Here is a 16,874-nt window from a genome sequence, read left to right on the forward strand (position 1 = left end):
CAATGCCAACCATGACGGCAATATGTTACTATGCATAAAAAAGACAAACACCACAATGCTCTTTACATTAATTTATTTGTCCTTGATAAACCCTGAACAGTCTAGTATGTTACAATAGTAAAGCATCCAACATGTATACAGTGTTTAGGTCACCATGGTAACATTCATAGTATGACTCCCATCAGCACCAGCCCAGTACAAAGAATCAAAAGCAAAACGATTAACCCAAAACAAGGGGGTTTCTATCACCTCACAGTGAAACTGACCTTTTGTCCCAACACAATATTTGGGATAGAGCATGACTAATCCACAAACAGTACACCAATCTTCCCTTAATCTTCTATATTTAGATAGCATGCGTTTGATTAGTACAATAAATAATTTATTAATTTCCATAATTTTACCAAATGCCCTTAATGTTGTTGTTACTTAACGTATTGAAAATACTGAAAAAGTAAAACACAAACAATGCTGGACACCACACTCCATAAATATAAGAAATCAAAGGGAAAACATCCAAAAGTCCTTTATCTTTACCAAAAGAGAAAAAGTCATGTTTAAACTTTTAAAGGGTAATGAGAGTAGCTTGCTTGATAAACACTTAACTCCTATTAAAGATACAACATAATTTTTTTTAGAAAGGTTGTATAAATTAAGATTATAATTTGGGGAAAACTCTATTTAGACCAAATAAAAAAAACACTGAATGTGAATCATTTAGCACATACATTTAGAGATATGGTGCTGTAGCACCTTTAGCCCTGAGTAAAAAAGTCTTTAATAAGCAGGGTAATAACCAGTGCAATTGTTATGTAAAGCATGTAACAATAATAGCCATGATGTTTCAGCACAGTCTAAGTGAGATCTGTAAAAACAATTCACATAAGCCTTGTTCTTAAAAAACTAAACGCGATGTGGTGCATAGAAAAGAAAGCTCCTACCCAAATTTTTCCACACGCATATTTAAGAGGTTTTGTTTATCAGTTTGGCTACAACACCTTTACGAGGGTGAAAGTAAAAAGCTTCTTTGCACGTTGGCAACGTTTGCCAGTTTTCAGTTTGTACATTCTTTTGAGTGAACTTTTGTTACGGGGTTATGAAGGTCAGTTTTTGGTTGTGCTTCGAGCTCAGAATGTTGCATCATTGTTGGTTGGCGAATTGGAGCCCTCCCCATTCGATCGTCCCATTACTTTGTACTGCAAAACATTGAAACACAGATGATGGACTGAGTAATACAGTTTAATAAACGTAAAAAAAATTATATTCTTTATCAGTACTAAAGAAACAGTTGCTAGATCTTGCATCCAGAAACAGAAACCACTACAGTGAGTGAGAAAATTAAAAAAAGGTGTAACCTTCATGTTTTCCACCTTGTCCTCAAAGGATTTAAAGCTTGGCGAGTTCCTGAGAAGATATTTACAATTAACAACTGAATAAAACATCCAGTTACCATTCATGCAAGGACTTAAATAGCTACACAGAGTGATAAAGCTCTTGCTTTGCATGTGGAAAAAGACAAATATATTAAGATCTTAAATCTGAGCCACAGTGCTGACCATCATTTTACATTTCTGGCTTCTGCACCTGTTGTACTGTATCTGATCAATACATACAGGCTAGCTACAACTGGAAATTTAGTCTATTAAATACGAGTCTTGCTAAGAATTTACCTTTGCATGACAACAGATGGAAGACAGAATGTTCAGACATACATATTCAGAAAAAGATAAGAAGAAGTGTTGCTGTGATTGGTACTTTACCTCATAGCTGGCATACTTAAAGAGTGACGCATGGAAAGGTTACTACTGCAGAGAGCAGGTTGGAGACAGAGAGCGAGCAGGCAGCATTAGCCAAGCAGGCAGCGTTAGTCGAGCACAGAGTAGAGAAAGAGATTGTAAAGCATCATGAAAATCTTATTGAGGCAACTCAAACAAGAAAAACAAGAATATATTAAATCACAACAGACAACAGTTTTAAATACAGACACTTTCAGAACTATTCTAGATATCTTCTGGGGTACAGGGCAGTACAAATAGATGATGGGCACCATCAGTACAGCCTCTCATATATAGCTCTTACCCAGAGTTAGTGTACGGTAGAGCCCTGAGTAGCCAGATCGCAGCAGTGTGGAGAAAAACACAAAACCATCACAATATAATATTGACGATATACAGTACTGTGCAAAAGTCTCAGGCCACCATGCCAGAATTAGATTTTGTTGTTTTTGCAATGTTATAGTAATTATATATAATTGTAAAGACATTTACTCCTGAAAATGTAATTTTTTTGTACATATTTCCTGTATTTTCTGTTTACATCTTAATAAAATTGATTGAAAAATACATATGGATGGACATTAAAACGTCTAAAACAACAAGTCTGGTGGTGGTGGCCTAATACTTTTGCACAGTGCTGTATACTATGGCATTCACTTAGTCCAAACACTCAAAATATCTGAATGGATCACATGAGAACATTTCCATTGTTAGTGTCATGTATTACACTTGTGTGAACTTTCAGCTACCTTCTTCAAGGGTGATTTTATTTAAACAGTGGACTAAAACAATGGACATGTTCCTATATCAGAACAGAGAGTGTTAAAGCTAAAGGACGGCACAACACACAACATTACAATCATGTTTGTTAGTTGGCAGTAAGCAATGCAAAAGGTTGGTTATACAGAAAAGTGAAACAATGGTTATATACAGGAAGCTATGCAAATAAGGTAATTGTTTTCTATAAAAACTTTCAAACCATTAACTACTATTGATAAAGTCAGTGTTTAAAACCAACTATTTTGAATAACTAAAGGTTACTGCAGCCATCTGTGAATTTCCCATTACTTTATTACAGCTTCTGACAGTCACTGGCTGTTAGTCAAACAAGATGAACTGGGCTGTAAAATGTGTACTTGATATTTGTGACAAAATACAGTTGTGATTCCTGATTCATTCAAGTTAATCATAGTCACCTGGAAAAAACATAAAAAATTGACCACAAAGACCGTGGACCACAAAACCAGTCATAAGGGTAATTTTTTTTAAATTGAGATTTATACATCATCTGAATAAATATCAACTGAATAAATAAGCTTTCCATTGATGTATGGTTTGTTAGGATAGGCCAATATTTGGCTGAGATACAACTATTTGAAAATCTGAAATCTAAGGCTGCAAAAAATACTAATATTGAGAAAATTATCTTTAAAGGGATAGTTCACAAAAAATTAAAATTCTGGCATTATTTACTCACTCTCATGTTGTTACAAACCCATATAATTTCTTTGCTCTGATGAACACAAAGGAAGATATTTTAAGAAATGCTTGTAACCGAAACGTTCGTGGACCCCATTCACTTCCATAGAAGAATACTTTTTTTTTTGGTGAACTATCCCTTTAAAGTTGTCCAAGTCCTTAGCCACACATATTTCTATGTGTATATATTTATGGTAAAAAAATTATCAAATACCTTTACAGAACATGATGTTTACTTAACATCCTAATGATTTTTGGCATAAAAAAGACAATTTTGACCCATACAATGTATTTTTGGCTGTGCTACAAATATACCTATGCTACTTAAGACTGGTTTTGTGGTCCAGTGTCACATTAGACAACCCCTCATCGACCTGTCATATAGTGACCATGTATCAAATCCTTATGGATAAAATCATACCACACCCAACATTTTATCTCATTAAACATCCTGTGTAACTCAGAAGTGATGTAGAAAAAGAAGGAGTGGTTTGAAAGATAGGTGAGGATAAAGGTGGAGGACAGAGATAAGTAAAATTGGGAGGTATAGTAAAAATTAACCTCATCTCGCCCAGTCTGTTTCTGATGGCAGTGCCCATTGTGGAGAAGGCAGCTGATGTCACCTGACCTGCCTGAGACAGAGTCTCCTGAGTCTTCTTATACCTACAGAAAGAGATGTCATCGGTTGTCAATTATTAGGGAATACATTTTGCAAATGATAGCTTATATAGGAAACCAAGTACAATGCCACTTTAGATGCAAATGTATCAGGACAACATTAACATTTAGGATTTTAGTGTGGGGAAATAGTAGTGCAACTGGCAAACAAATAAAGTTATTAAAATTCGAATAAAATATATCAATATACATTTCGCATTAAAACCTCCTTCTTACTCAAGATGCTACAGTTTGATCTTATAACATCTGAATCAAATACACATTTTCATCCTGTGTGATTTTCATTCCCAAAAACAAAGCTCATGGTCTAGCGCACATGTGCATGGCTAAAAAACAAGTTAACAGTTGCAGAGGTTCACCAACACTAATGACCTTAATTATGGCTAAGCCACTTCTAAGAAATCCCATTATGCATTCTCCAAGTCAGCTTTATCGGCACATGCACTGAACACAGACCACATTACATAGACAACCTGTTCTAGATAAGACAATATTGAATCATATCACGTCTTAGGTGTGGGTTAGCCTAGCAGCTACGAATCTTATTTCGTAACAAAAAAGGCGATTTTTTTCTACCACCAAGTTGCTTCTGCAAAATATTTTTGAAATCTCTACCAGCAATTTTACAGACATTTTGAAAGTATAGGTAGAGTTTTTGTAACCTTTCTGATTTATGATCTGATATCTTTACCATGAAAGAACTCTAGAGAGATATGCAATGGCGCCTTTAGGCTGTTGCCATGGAAACTCTATGGCACTAGCATCATTAAAAAGCCTGTTGTTCAGTTTCTTAGGGAGTAGTGACATCAGTGCTCTTACAAGATTAAGGTCTCTCAATCTGTAGTCTCTCAATCTTAAGAATTGTTTGTTTAGGACTATAGCAATTATTGCATAATTTAATAGTTATCTTGTGAGTTTTTTAATGGATAAAATAAATAATGGCATGAATAAATGCCATTTATTTTAAAGTAGTCGTGCACTTTAAATATGGGGCCCATTGACTTTTTATAGTAGGAGGAAAAAAACACTATGGTAAGTCAATTGGCCCCATATTTAAAGTGGACTACTTCTTTAAGGAACGAAATAATAAAATCCATTAAACAGTAAAAATGTTGTGAAAGTTGTGTGCAAAACTCACGCCTCTGAGCGGCTAATGTCCTCCAGTGTGGTAGAAGCTGTAAGGTATCTATAAACACAAATTTATACATTCGATTAATCTATTAATATATATTCTGTTCAAATGGTGTGCATGTTAAAACAAACATCAAATGAAGAACACTTGTGGCACCATTCATTTCCATAGTATATTTTTTTCCTACTATGAAAGTCAATGGTGCCCCAGATCTGCTTGGTTACAGAGATTCTTCAAAATATCTTCTTTTGTATTCAGTGACACAAAGAAAGTTTGGAACAACTTGAGGGTGAGTAAACGATGACAGCATTTTTACTTTCGGTGAACCTTTGTGTTACCTCTTCTTGTAAAACAGGTCTGACTGCTTAAATTCAAATACTCAGACATGCCCTCTGATGTCATAAAATCCTGAGTAAAGTACACATGAGCTATTGTGACACTTACACATCATCATGACCTTTGTGTGTGTAAAATGTGTGTATACCATCAATTACTTATTACTGTTACCATTACTGTAGACAGACACCTAATATTTATAAACACAAAAAATATTCTTCTAGTAAGAATTATTAACCCTTGCAATTCCTGCATTTTTATATTAAAGTATTTTATTGGCCTGACATCATGCTTTGTGTAATCGTGTAGATTTTTTCACCACACCATACTGTACATCTGCATCAGTGACTGAGTTGTTTACACGTTGTACTGGTTGTTTGTAACAATAAGGATGCTTCAGATGAAAACATCACAAAGCATCAAAAGTTAGCCAGCTTCATTCATTACAAACATTTTGTTGTATGAAAATTAATTTAGAAGAATTATGATATAGAGGTCACAGTATAGATGTAATAATAAGAAAATAATATACGTTTATGTTAAAAAAAAGTAGCAATCGTTATCTTTTGTGTTTTATCAGCTGGCAAACTCCGAATAGGAGACAGTAAACCCTAAAGCAGTTTTTATCATCTCCTTAGGAGAGAATCATGGAAAGTGGCAGCGAGAATACAAGAGAAATAAAAAAAGCAGGTCCACACCTAGCAAATAAAATAAAAAAAATAAAATCACAAGACCAAGCAACCACGGGCAAAAGACAGAAACTCACACATTCGATGAAGTAACTCTACGATTCAAGTCTCCAACAGTTTGTGAGGTCCGCATATAGCTAGAAATAGAAATACAGAAAGTAGAAAGAAGTTTTTCTAGAAAAGGCAGCAGTTGAGATGCTGGTAAAGAACACCAAAGATAAGTCTGAGGAAAGACTGCAGAGAATAATTTAATTAATGTAAATATTTTATATTGACAGTGTATATTTCTATGTAAATATTCAAATCAGAGATTAACTAGTGAGAGATCCAGATATCAAATGTACAGCATGAGATCTAGAATAACAGGTGGACATGTGTGCCACTAAAACAGAGTAAGTAGGTTCATCAGACAGGAAGTACTTACGCACTAGAGCACTGGATTTCTTGCCAGCCCTTAGTGAAATTTTGTTTGATTTCAGAGAGAGGGCTGATGCCAAGCCTGCGTTTAAGCTCTGCGGCATGCCTCTCCTTAGCCGTCAAAACTTGCTTCAGTGTCTGAATCTCATCATCCACCTATCACAAATACACCAAATGGAGAAAAAACAAATCACCACAATTAAATAAAAGAGTTATTCTATAACAATGTTTTGGGGCTGTTTACACCTGGCTGATATTAAGATGCGTTTTGGCCGATCGGATCACAAGTGGATGTCGCTAAATACAGGTGCAAACGAGGTGTCAAATGTTTTGAGCTCGCCCAAATTCAGAGGTAGTCCCAAACGTATTCGACCGGATTGCTTTTGTGGTGTTGACGCTCAGGTGGTTTGGGTGGAGGGTACAGTGTGAGGTACCTTTGTAAGCTCTAGCTGTATTTCTTCTACTTCTTCCTCTGTAAGGCCAGGTGGTAGATCCCCTCCAGTGGCAAAGCCTGAAGATGGCATTGAAGAGTCTGTATATATAAGATGTGTAATATAAGTGTACAAAGACCAAGATAATGTGGTTTTAAAAGGGCATCCTGTGTGAACCACAAGATCAAGACCAAAATGACAGAAATAAAAAAAATGACATCGTTACTTGTTATGGCCGCTTAACCAGACCGTAACGATACAGTACGATAGGGCGGGGCGATACTGACCAAATTAATTTCTCAATAATTTAAGGATGAATCGCCATATTTGGAATATAAGGCTTGTTTGAAATGTCAGAATCACATTAAAAGACTATATTGTTTCCCTGCCTGTAAAAAAAGATACAGCTGCACAACACGGGAGCTGGTTATTTTAGTGCATTTCCATAAGGTTGCTACTGTAGATCAGCTGTCGGACCTCTAACACCCCTGACATGTAATGTACAAAACCCGTCGAAGTACACTCAATTTAAGTCAAATAATCCCTAAACAACAGTAAACTAAAGCAAGTATTAAAAATGTGATAGTATTGCTATTATAATTGACTGTTTCTAATCTATGTACACTGTAGTAGTATTAGCACCACCCACATCTTTACTGCACCTGCTCGGAAACACATAAATCTCTATCAGAACTCCTTACCGTGTTCAGACGAGTCCATTTTTGTTCAGATATGATCCTCGACCACCTTTATTAGTGCCAGAACAATTGTCAAGGGGTATATTTAAAAAACAAAAGGAGAAAAGAGAGTTGACCTCACGGACTTCGACAACACACACGAGCGCTTTAACAAACGACCGACGTGAATGAGCTTCCGGAGCGCGGAAATGACGTCAGCGCGCTTTAGGATCGAAAACTAAAATATTTTATTTATTGATTTTATTTACCCATTTAATTATATATTTGTTCACAAAATTTTTATATATATTTTGATGTATACAAGTGACTATCCTCTTGATTATAATGTGACCGGAAAAAAAATTAAGATTTAAAAAATCCTAAGTTCATAAAAGTAAACTTTCCATGTATAAACTTAAATATTTTAATCAATCCCAAAAAGAGTTTGCATAAATGTTTGTGCAGTTTTCTCTTTATTTAAAAATATATACTACACTTTTATTGGGTTATATTATATATTTTCTCTCCTCCTCACACTATACTTTTATCATGCTTCTTTTCACAATTGGCAAGGTGCTCAGTTATCTTCCCAAGCCCTTATTTTTATTTAGAAACATCTGAATTAATTTTTGTTGATTTTTAAGAAGACTACTCTCAGTCACAATAAATGTTTAGAACATTTATTTTACACCAGCAAATAAATGTTTCTTTACGTCATACAATAACCATGCTACAACATAAAGGTCTATTATTATTCTTTTTAATAATTCAGTGTATGTACAAGAGACCTTCACTATAGAGAACTGTCGCATAGTTTCAGAGTCAAATTCATGTAACATACCATTTGAAACAAAGACAATTCATTATAAACATGACAAAACAAGATCATAAATAAAATTAGAAAATGCATAAAATAACCATTTCACTATAATTACACTAAACATTTTCTCTTCTTTCTCAACACATTAATTGCAACAATTTCCTGACCATTTTACTATTGTATGTTTCATTTTTTTTCTCTCCTTTAAGCAAGGTTCATTTAACTTCAAAGGAAAATCCACCATTTTAACAAAGAAGCCATACTTTTTAATTGCAGATCACAGATAAAAGGGACCACAGAGTCTAAAATCCATTAAAAGCCATCGAGAGAGAACAAGAGAGAGTGAGAAAGAGAGCGAGAGAGAAGAAGAAAAGGAGCAGATAGTGACACACAAAACATCATTGTGCTGTGCTCAATAACTAAATCTAAACAAATAAAAAAATTATTGGCATTTAAGGATCAACAGGAAAATTCACACATGAACATGGCTGGTGACATTTGTGTTTTGCTTCAGTTTGAGCTGGGAAGGAAAAGGAAGAGTACACAAACAGAAAAAATGCCATGATGGAAATTTTCCTGATAGTGAATATGGCAATAATGGTAATGTTAGTATTTTTAATGGCAGATTCTGAAAATCAGGTTTGGTATAAGAAGGTTATTAAAGTACTTTCAAATGTACTGTACTTGAAAAAACAACTGACCACATGTACTGAGGTGACTTGATGTCGCCACATAACTTCTTACTTGAATTTTCTTTTAGAGCACAAAACGTCTATCAAGAGAATCACGATGAGGATCCGGCCACATGACTATACTACATGACACCAAATATGACACACATAAAACAAAAATGTGTAAGGATGATTAAATATAATGCCATGTCTAAGAAATTATATCAAATAAATGCTGAAATATTAATGTAAAGTAGCTTATTCTTTGTAAAATGTAGCATCAAAACTTAGCTGCTCAATAAAGTTTCAACACATCTAAGACTACAAGTCCTTTTAAAACTGAGAGACAAAAATAAATGGTTTGTAAATAGATGCCCAGATAACTACTCAGATAGTTTTGCACTTTACATTATTGTAGTGATGGAGAGATTTGAGAGTCAATTTCACAAAGCCTGTCAGCAACTTGATAAATATTTTACCACAAACCATGGTGGCTTTTCAAAAACCGCCTTTCATGTACGCTGATTTTAATTTAAAAAAAAAAAATGTGTACAGAATGATTCTCGCATACTGTACTACTGTACATCTGAGTGCATTAAACAAATGAAACCCGAGAAAATTAAAATGCATGCACAATTTAATATTTGGTTTCCTTTTAGGCATTGTGAGATTAAACCTTAGACATGTATCCAGATACTTGTAATGTTAAAAAGCATGAGAGCTGCATCATGCCACTTCAATAAATAAATCTGAGGAACATACAGCACACAATCCTTAAGGATTGAACTATTACAAACATTTCTCTCACTTCAGACTGTATATCTGCTGTATATCTTGGCAAAGGAAGCGACCACGAGGGGCCAGTACCACAGACACAAAGAACTAGATCACGCAATCTTAACTATATGCGCAAAACAACAACAGAAATATAAAAATGCACAAAATATACATATATTGTAAATACACATGATGTGTACAGATTGTTTATCTATATAAAAATGCCTCATCTTTGTTAGTATATCGATTATGCACCGTCAAGATGTGACATTAGATATGACACTATGGGTGGTATATGATTCCCCTTCAATGACAGGAGAGACACAACTGGGCCGAATGGAGCTTAACACAAAGACCAAAGCTCAGTTATAGCATATTACCGAACAACCTCAGCACGGCATGGCAACGTCCAAATACTAGGCACACCGAGAGATGACATGTAAATCCATTCCACATACACAGAAGAGTGCTAATGTTGGCTCAGCTTGTTGCGAATGGTCCTTAATAAGAATCACCAACATCCAAATGTAAAAAATGTAACTACTAAGAGGATGACGTCATCAGTTGCATCACTTCTATTTCTCTCTTACAAAAAAAATGGTTTAAAAAAAACTAATGATGAAGAATTAAACCAAATCCTACTGCTTCTCAGCTGAGCCTCACTAGTCTTCGAACACCTATGGCAAGTTCACAATGTTAAATTCAAACCACAGTCAAAAGTACTTACAAAAATGGAAACAAACATCGCATGTCAATAAATATACCTACAAAAAAACCCCAAACTGTGAAATTTTAATCTAACAAAGTCAAGGAACAGTGCATGCCACAGGACGACGAGCAAAACTGACTGGAGGAAGTGGAAGGCAAGGTCAGAGGTCAAGGCAACAAAGAGATCAGGCTAACCGACAGGATCTTTTAATCTTTTTCAAAAACTCGGTTTTAAGCTACGCTGAGGTGAATGGGAGCCACTCTTGTGTGGGACATGGAAGTGGTGTGTGAACAGGACAAGTTAGGCTAAATTAAAAACCATTCCTCCATTGCTGACTTTCCTCCTCTCAGAAACAGGCTATTTTGTTGTAGTTTAAGGATTCTGCTCATTTTTTCCTCAGAGAGGTGGGGTGTAGTGGCAGGAGATAAGCCACAGAGTGGAGGTGGAAAGGGTCGAGCTTTTAGTTGAAGCTGGTGTCAGTGCGGTAAGTGGTGTGGTAACCGTCGGACGTCAGCTGGGTGGTTTCCGTGGCAGATGAGGGCTGCATCACGATAGGCTCACCTCCACCTGCCTCTGTGTTGGGAACAGGAGATTATAGTTGAAACATATTAATATTCCATATTTATGTGTCATATACAGTACATAGTGCGAGCTAGGCTATGACTCCCAAACACACAAACCTCTCTCATCGGACTGCAGCTGGGCCTCCAAGTCTTCAGGGGAGACGTAGAATTCCTGCTCCTGTCCCTCAGGTGGTCGTGGTTTACACTTACCACAGCAGCAGTTGCAGCAACAACACAGGCAACAGCAGAAATAGCAGCCAGTGGCCAGGCCGCAGAAAATAAACAGAGCCTGTAGGGGGGGACGGAGAGCAAGACAACCAATTAGTGTTATTGTATAGTTGTCGATTATGGCGGTTTCAGGCATTTGCTGCGTTTAAGTATTTTAAGAATAATTTCATGACTGAAAACTACCATTACATTTACCAAACAGCTTGGTCTTGAAGCTGCCATGTAAAACAGCCGGATAAACGTTTGTTATTCAAACAGCAGGTGAAACTATAATAGCAGTTTCTGAACTTAGAACGGGGTCCTACCTTGGCCCACCAGCTGGACAGGACAAAGTAGGTGTTGACGTTCTCCTCTCCAAACTGTTCAGCCACATACAGACCCAGAGAGCCGTACTTGTCGTAGATATTTCGCTTTGTAGGGTCGTTGAGGATAGCGTGGGCATTGTTTATCTCTTTAAACTTATCCGCTGCCTCTGGGTTGTCAGGATTCTTGTCAGGATGGAATTTCAAAGCCAGTTTCCTTTAAAAATCAAGAATGGCACATAAGCTACATTAAATGCAGTCAAATTTTGCAGTCAAATGTTACTTTCCTTAAAATATATTACTGTAATCAAATAAATAATATGCATTATTTTTATTTTTATTATATACTTTTTATTAAAGGCACAATATGTAATGATCGCAACTTGAGCAACAATGGTGGCGCAGCATGATGACGCTGTAAAAAAAATCTTCACCTTCACTGTCAATACGAATCAATTCGACAGGACTCACAAATCATGTCCAACGATTGGCATATGGCATCAAAATATCACAAAATCATCGCAACAGTATTTGCATGTGAACAAAATACATAACATGGTGCTAGTGATTTTAATAAAAATTTTACATATTGTGTCTTTAAGCAAGACTGTTGGTTTAAATTCGTTGACTACCATAATACATCTTTGGTCAAGACTCTGTGGTTATTCTAATACATAAACTGTAATGCCGCTTTTTCATTGCGTAGTACCCCACGGGTCGGGTTAGCTCACTTTACTTTGGCTTGGTTAGCTTTTCCATTGAGTTTAGTACCACTTCAGAGTGGGAGGGATTATAGACGTGTTGTTATATTTGCGCTGCCTACTGCTGTGACATCATACAAAATGTGGAAGCAACAGAGCATCGTTGGAATGCAGTGTTTCCCATACATTCACTTATTTGTCAGTACGCCACAAAATCAAAATTGACCACCAAAAACAGATCGCGTTTATCACTACCTCTGTCTCACATGACATTTTCTGTAACACCCGTGCGCATCGCGGATGTGCCGCCATGATTCTCAGCCTGTGGATGTTTTTCACCGCTAAAAGGGAGTTTGGGAACTTACAACAAAGCACAGATGACAACAGATTTGCTCCAAACAGCACAAGCACGAAGGTAAATCTAATCTTGCATTTAGCATTGACGCTGGTAGTGACGATTCTCTCAGACCAAACCATGTCACATTTTAGTATCAGCTCAGCTCGCTTGGAACCCCAACCGAGGTGGTACTAAAAAAAGTATCGGGTACTACATACTATACCCAGTTGAAGTAAGCTGATCGGACCCAACCCGTGGGGTACTATGCAATGGAAAAGCGCCTTAACAGTATCAGTTTCACAGTAGACCATTGTGATAATCTGACAGTAACCACATAGCTGAAAACTACTTTTTCTCCAAGATTCTGTAAGCTCATATCACTAAAAACTATTTTTTACAGCAGCAACACTACACAATATAATGTAGCCCCTGAATGCACTTAATGTTATTGAACTGCAGGGTTCTGCGTGCCGTTTGATGCATTTAGTCAATAAGCATGTGATGAAAACCAGCAAAAGCTTTAAACTGAACTGCCAGAAACGGTAGTGCAGACCACTGCGCATAGATGCTGTGGAAGTGCAGGGACTTTTCTAACTTACCTGTAGGACTTCTTAATGTCATCAACGGTAGCCAGTTTGTCGACTCCCAACACATGATAGAGGGATTCTCCAGATGTGGAGAGCGTACGCTGCCTCTGCTGCTCAGCCATGGTACTTTAGGTCCTCAAACAATCTGATCAGAAACACACGTGGACAATGAATGATGACATCATAACACAAATAGGGGTGTAAGAAAATACTGATACATGTGAGTATCGTGATATTTTGTTTGGCAATACTATACCAAGTCTAAAAAAAAAATTATAATAAAAAAATCATACACGATTTATGGCAGTTGTTTTGTTTGGTGTTTACATCCCAACCACTAGATAGGATTGTTTTTATCTCTGAACTTAAACGGTGACAGGATGTACAAATATAGGGGTAGGGTTGTCCAATTAATCGCCAAAAAACAAGATTATCGAGATCAAACAATTATTGTGCGATTCAAATTTAAATTGCGTGCATGCTGCTAGACCGATGTGTTTGTAAGGCACCACTGCTTTGACACATGTAGCCTATTGCAACACTTACTTAATAAAGATTAAATAAATTCATGTTTTCAAAGCCACCGAGTACAAAAATGTTAAATAAGCATGATTATGATTTTGCCCATAATAGAGCCGTCTTACATAGGGGCGCACCACAATTTTTTTGCTAAGGCTTGCATATGGTGGTGTGTTCTTGATGACAGGTTTCCTAAAATTATATCCTATAATATTCCCAAAGGATGAAATGCCCCTATATACCACCAACCTTTATAGTACCACAATGTATCATGTATCTTGATACGTTATTATTACAATACGCGTATTATTAAATGTCATTGTTTTATAAGAGTTTAAAGATCACATGGCATTATGGGCCAACTGTGGTTTGTTAAGGTCATTTACTGACTTTTTAAGTTCTCATCTTTTTTGTCACGCATTTTGTCACGTATATAAGCTCTTACACTGTTTGTCTGATTGCAGGGGATTGTGGGTAATGAAAGGACAGAGAAACATAATGCCACACACCATCCTAAATGACAAGGCCACACACCAAACAATGTTTATTGACTATTTAGTAACCTTGCCGGTTATAATGTACAGTTATAAATTTGCCTCTAAAATCCCAAATGACACAAAAATGCATTGCAAGAAGAACATGCCTGACATCACCTTATCATTGATTAAAGTTTAACACCAAAACCACTCCAGATAATTAGTACATTTAATGGATTTCTAATCAATAACTCAACTTGAAAATAAAACAGAGCAGCTGGATCATTTAAAGATGCCATAAAGGTCCAAACCATCAAGAACATGCCGTCTTTGTTTAACTTTTACACCACTTCTGTTCATCTGTCACAAGATAATGTCAAGCTACTCGGGAACACGAGAACAATAACAGAAAATGTTCAGAGAATCTGCATGATTGGTCACCAGGAATGTTTGAAATCCAATGATGATATTAAAAACAGTGATCCAAAGCATGATTCACCGGCTGACTCACACCTCCACTGTCAGCTGATTCTTTTGTGTTGGTCCACAGAAAGAGAAACCAATACAAATCACAGGTGATAGTTTAGAGCAGATGTCAGATTTAAAACGCATCAAGGTTACCCTGTGAGCCACTCCAAACAATATTGGTTTGTGGATTATAGACTTATTATTGTGCACAAAGCTGGAACTTTTTTACACCAGTGGATAATAATATATTGTGTGAGAATTCAAATGTTAAAATGTCTCTCCATACGGTTGTTTGACTTATCAATGGAGACCTGGGTTTGGGTCAAATGAACCTTGAACACATTGCTGAGTTGAATGTCGTATCTCAGTTCGTTTACTCAGCAGTGTCAGACCCTAATAACTCAGCCAAGCCTCCTTAAAGAAAAACATGTAAAAAAGCACAATGTAATTGACTATAGATTATTTGGACAAAATTTGTTAGAAAACGTCTGCTCAGGACATTTACATAAAAATATATTTAAATATGTTTAACAATGTAAATTGAAGAAGCAAAATAAAAGTATTTCTGAGGACTATATGTTGTATGCAGTGACATAAAATTTGCATTTTAGGGACGCTTTTATAATACATTCAAGCTACCTATTTGATAAGTATGTGCGCTCTTTGCGTTGCTTACGCCATATGAGCTACAAGCTGCACATTTACTATTATACGACAGCATTATGAAAAGAATCGTCAGTGTCACAGCTGTTACGTTGTGGACGTATAAACGTATATATTTTCCAGAAGCATCACGAGGAGTAACTAACGGGCCTGGCTGCCTTCAGCATCACATAGTTTAAGGGAGCTATGGTTGTGTTTTAAAAAACCTATGAGCTGCCCACCTAGACAGCACTTTGAGAGATATTTAAAACGAAATTTGAACAGTCGACTATGGCACTCACAATGAGGTCCAGTTAGATTTATAAGCACGCCAGTATGTACGAATGATGAATTACATTTTGCTTACACATATCGCTTTTTCACGAAATGTTGCGCTATATGTCACTTATTATCCCACATTACAGGAATGTATTTTTAAATCATGCAATGACAAAAAGTACACACCATTCATTCACAGTATAACGCTGAGGAGGGGTCGATGATCTGAGCATTTATCCGAATTCCGACTGCGCCCTACTGCGTCACATAACGTACATCAAATTACTAAAAAAAGACAAGATTTAAAGTAAATCCCTGGTTTACTTTGCGTCTATATCGCTAGGAAGGGCCCATTGCTTTGGTTTGCTGTGCGCTCCTAATTCCATATTACTGTGGCCTGTTAGCTTGCACTCCCGTTACACCGAATAAGATTGATTCAGCCAAACCCACTGACAAAATCAAACAAATGGGGAACAGTGATTTCTCTTAGGGTGTAGGTGTGTTTAACGCATGCACCGCTTACCGTTTTGTCGGCCCCGACACACGGCGTCTTGATTTGATATCAGTGCGGTAAAGAAACCGATGTCAGTTTTGTGGTTGCATCCCCGGGAAACGCGCGATCACGTCAATGTACCAGATGCAGCAGATCGCTCTCGACTCCGCCCACTAGGAGCGTCAGCATAACGAAGTCGCCCTGTTGTTTTAGTAGGGTTCAAATTCATGCGCACTGCGCAAACCGATCGCCATGTGACGTCGGATATCGCGATGCTGATGTCGTACGCTTATTGATCTCACGATACTTTGATGTTACATGGCGGCGGTCTGCACAGTGCCGCGCGAACACGCCTACTAAATAAATAAGTCGATACATCCACGGCAAATGGCTAGGCGTATAATAGTAGTATTTTTTTTTGTTTGTTTAAAGGTCCAATACGAGTAAACGTCATGTTAATGTGCTATGTTTTAATATTCTCAATGTTTATGTTTTGTGCGTAATTTTACAAATTCGGTTGTCTGTCGCCACCTTCTGGTGAGAGAGAGCGAGAGAGAGAGAGAGAGAGAGCTTGCATTTATTATCATACACAAAGCCAGGTAGTTGACAGTTTAATTATTTAATATATTAGAAAAATGTTAAAAAATAAACGTGTTTTATATTAAATAACATTTAAAATAATAAATAA

General features: G+C 36.7%; 2 protein-coding genes across 17 annotated transcripts; both read right to left on the bottom strand.

The window, feature by feature from the left end:
• Window positions 1–58: 58 nt before the first annotated feature.
• On the bottom strand, window positions 59–7,824 carry tpd52l2a (tpd52 like 2a). Of its 16 annotated transcripts, none has more exons than XM_055167161.2 (10): window positions 7,639–7,823; window positions 6,941–7,038; window positions 6,514–6,662; window positions 6,167–6,226; window positions 5,071–5,118; window positions 3,816–3,917; window positions 2,080–2,103; window positions 1,761–1,802; window positions 1,356–1,404; window positions 59–1,196 (listed from the first exon to the last, which is right to left on the bottom strand). In XM_055167161.2, exons 1-10 carry the CDS (start codon window positions 7,655–7,657, stop codon window positions 1,128–1,130), a joined length of 660 nt encoding a protein of 219 aa, XP_055023136.1. In that variant the 5' UTR covers window positions 7,658–7,823; the 3' UTR covers window positions 59–1,127. The 16 variants fall into 16 exon arrangements, with proteins under 16 accessions (XP_055023136.1, XP_055023135.1, XP_073723975.1 ...); XM_055167160.2 differs by having other exon boundaries at window positions 1,761–1,805; XM_073867874.1 differs by lacking the exon at window positions 5,071–5,118 and having other exon boundaries at window positions 1,761–1,805; window positions 7,639–7,824.
• A 534-nt stretch (window positions 7,825–8,358) lies between these two features.
• dnajc5aa (DnaJ (Hsp40) homolog, subfamily C, member 5aa) lies at window positions 8,359–16,376 on the bottom strand. The gene is made up of 5 exons (XM_055169269.2): window positions 16,217–16,376; window positions 13,322–13,454; window positions 11,688–11,901; window positions 11,272–11,443; window positions 8,359–11,164 (listed from the first exon to the last, which is right to left on the bottom strand). The coding sequence occupies exons 2-5, from the start codon at window positions 13,429–13,431 to the stop codon at window positions 11,052–11,054; spliced, it is 609 nt and encodes a 202-aa protein (XP_055025244.1). The 5' UTR covers window positions 13,432–13,454; window positions 16,217–16,376; the 3' UTR covers window positions 8,359–11,051.
• Between the last annotated feature and the right edge of the window lie 498 nt (window positions 16,377–16,874).

The sequence above is a fragment of the Misgurnus anguillicaudatus genome, chromosome 5 (assembly GCF_027580225.2).
Source record: "Misgurnus anguillicaudatus chromosome 5, ASM2758022v2, whole genome shotgun sequence".
Taxonomy (NCBI): domain Eukaryota; kingdom Metazoa; phylum Chordata; class Actinopteri; order Cypriniformes; family Cobitidae; genus Misgurnus; species Misgurnus anguillicaudatus.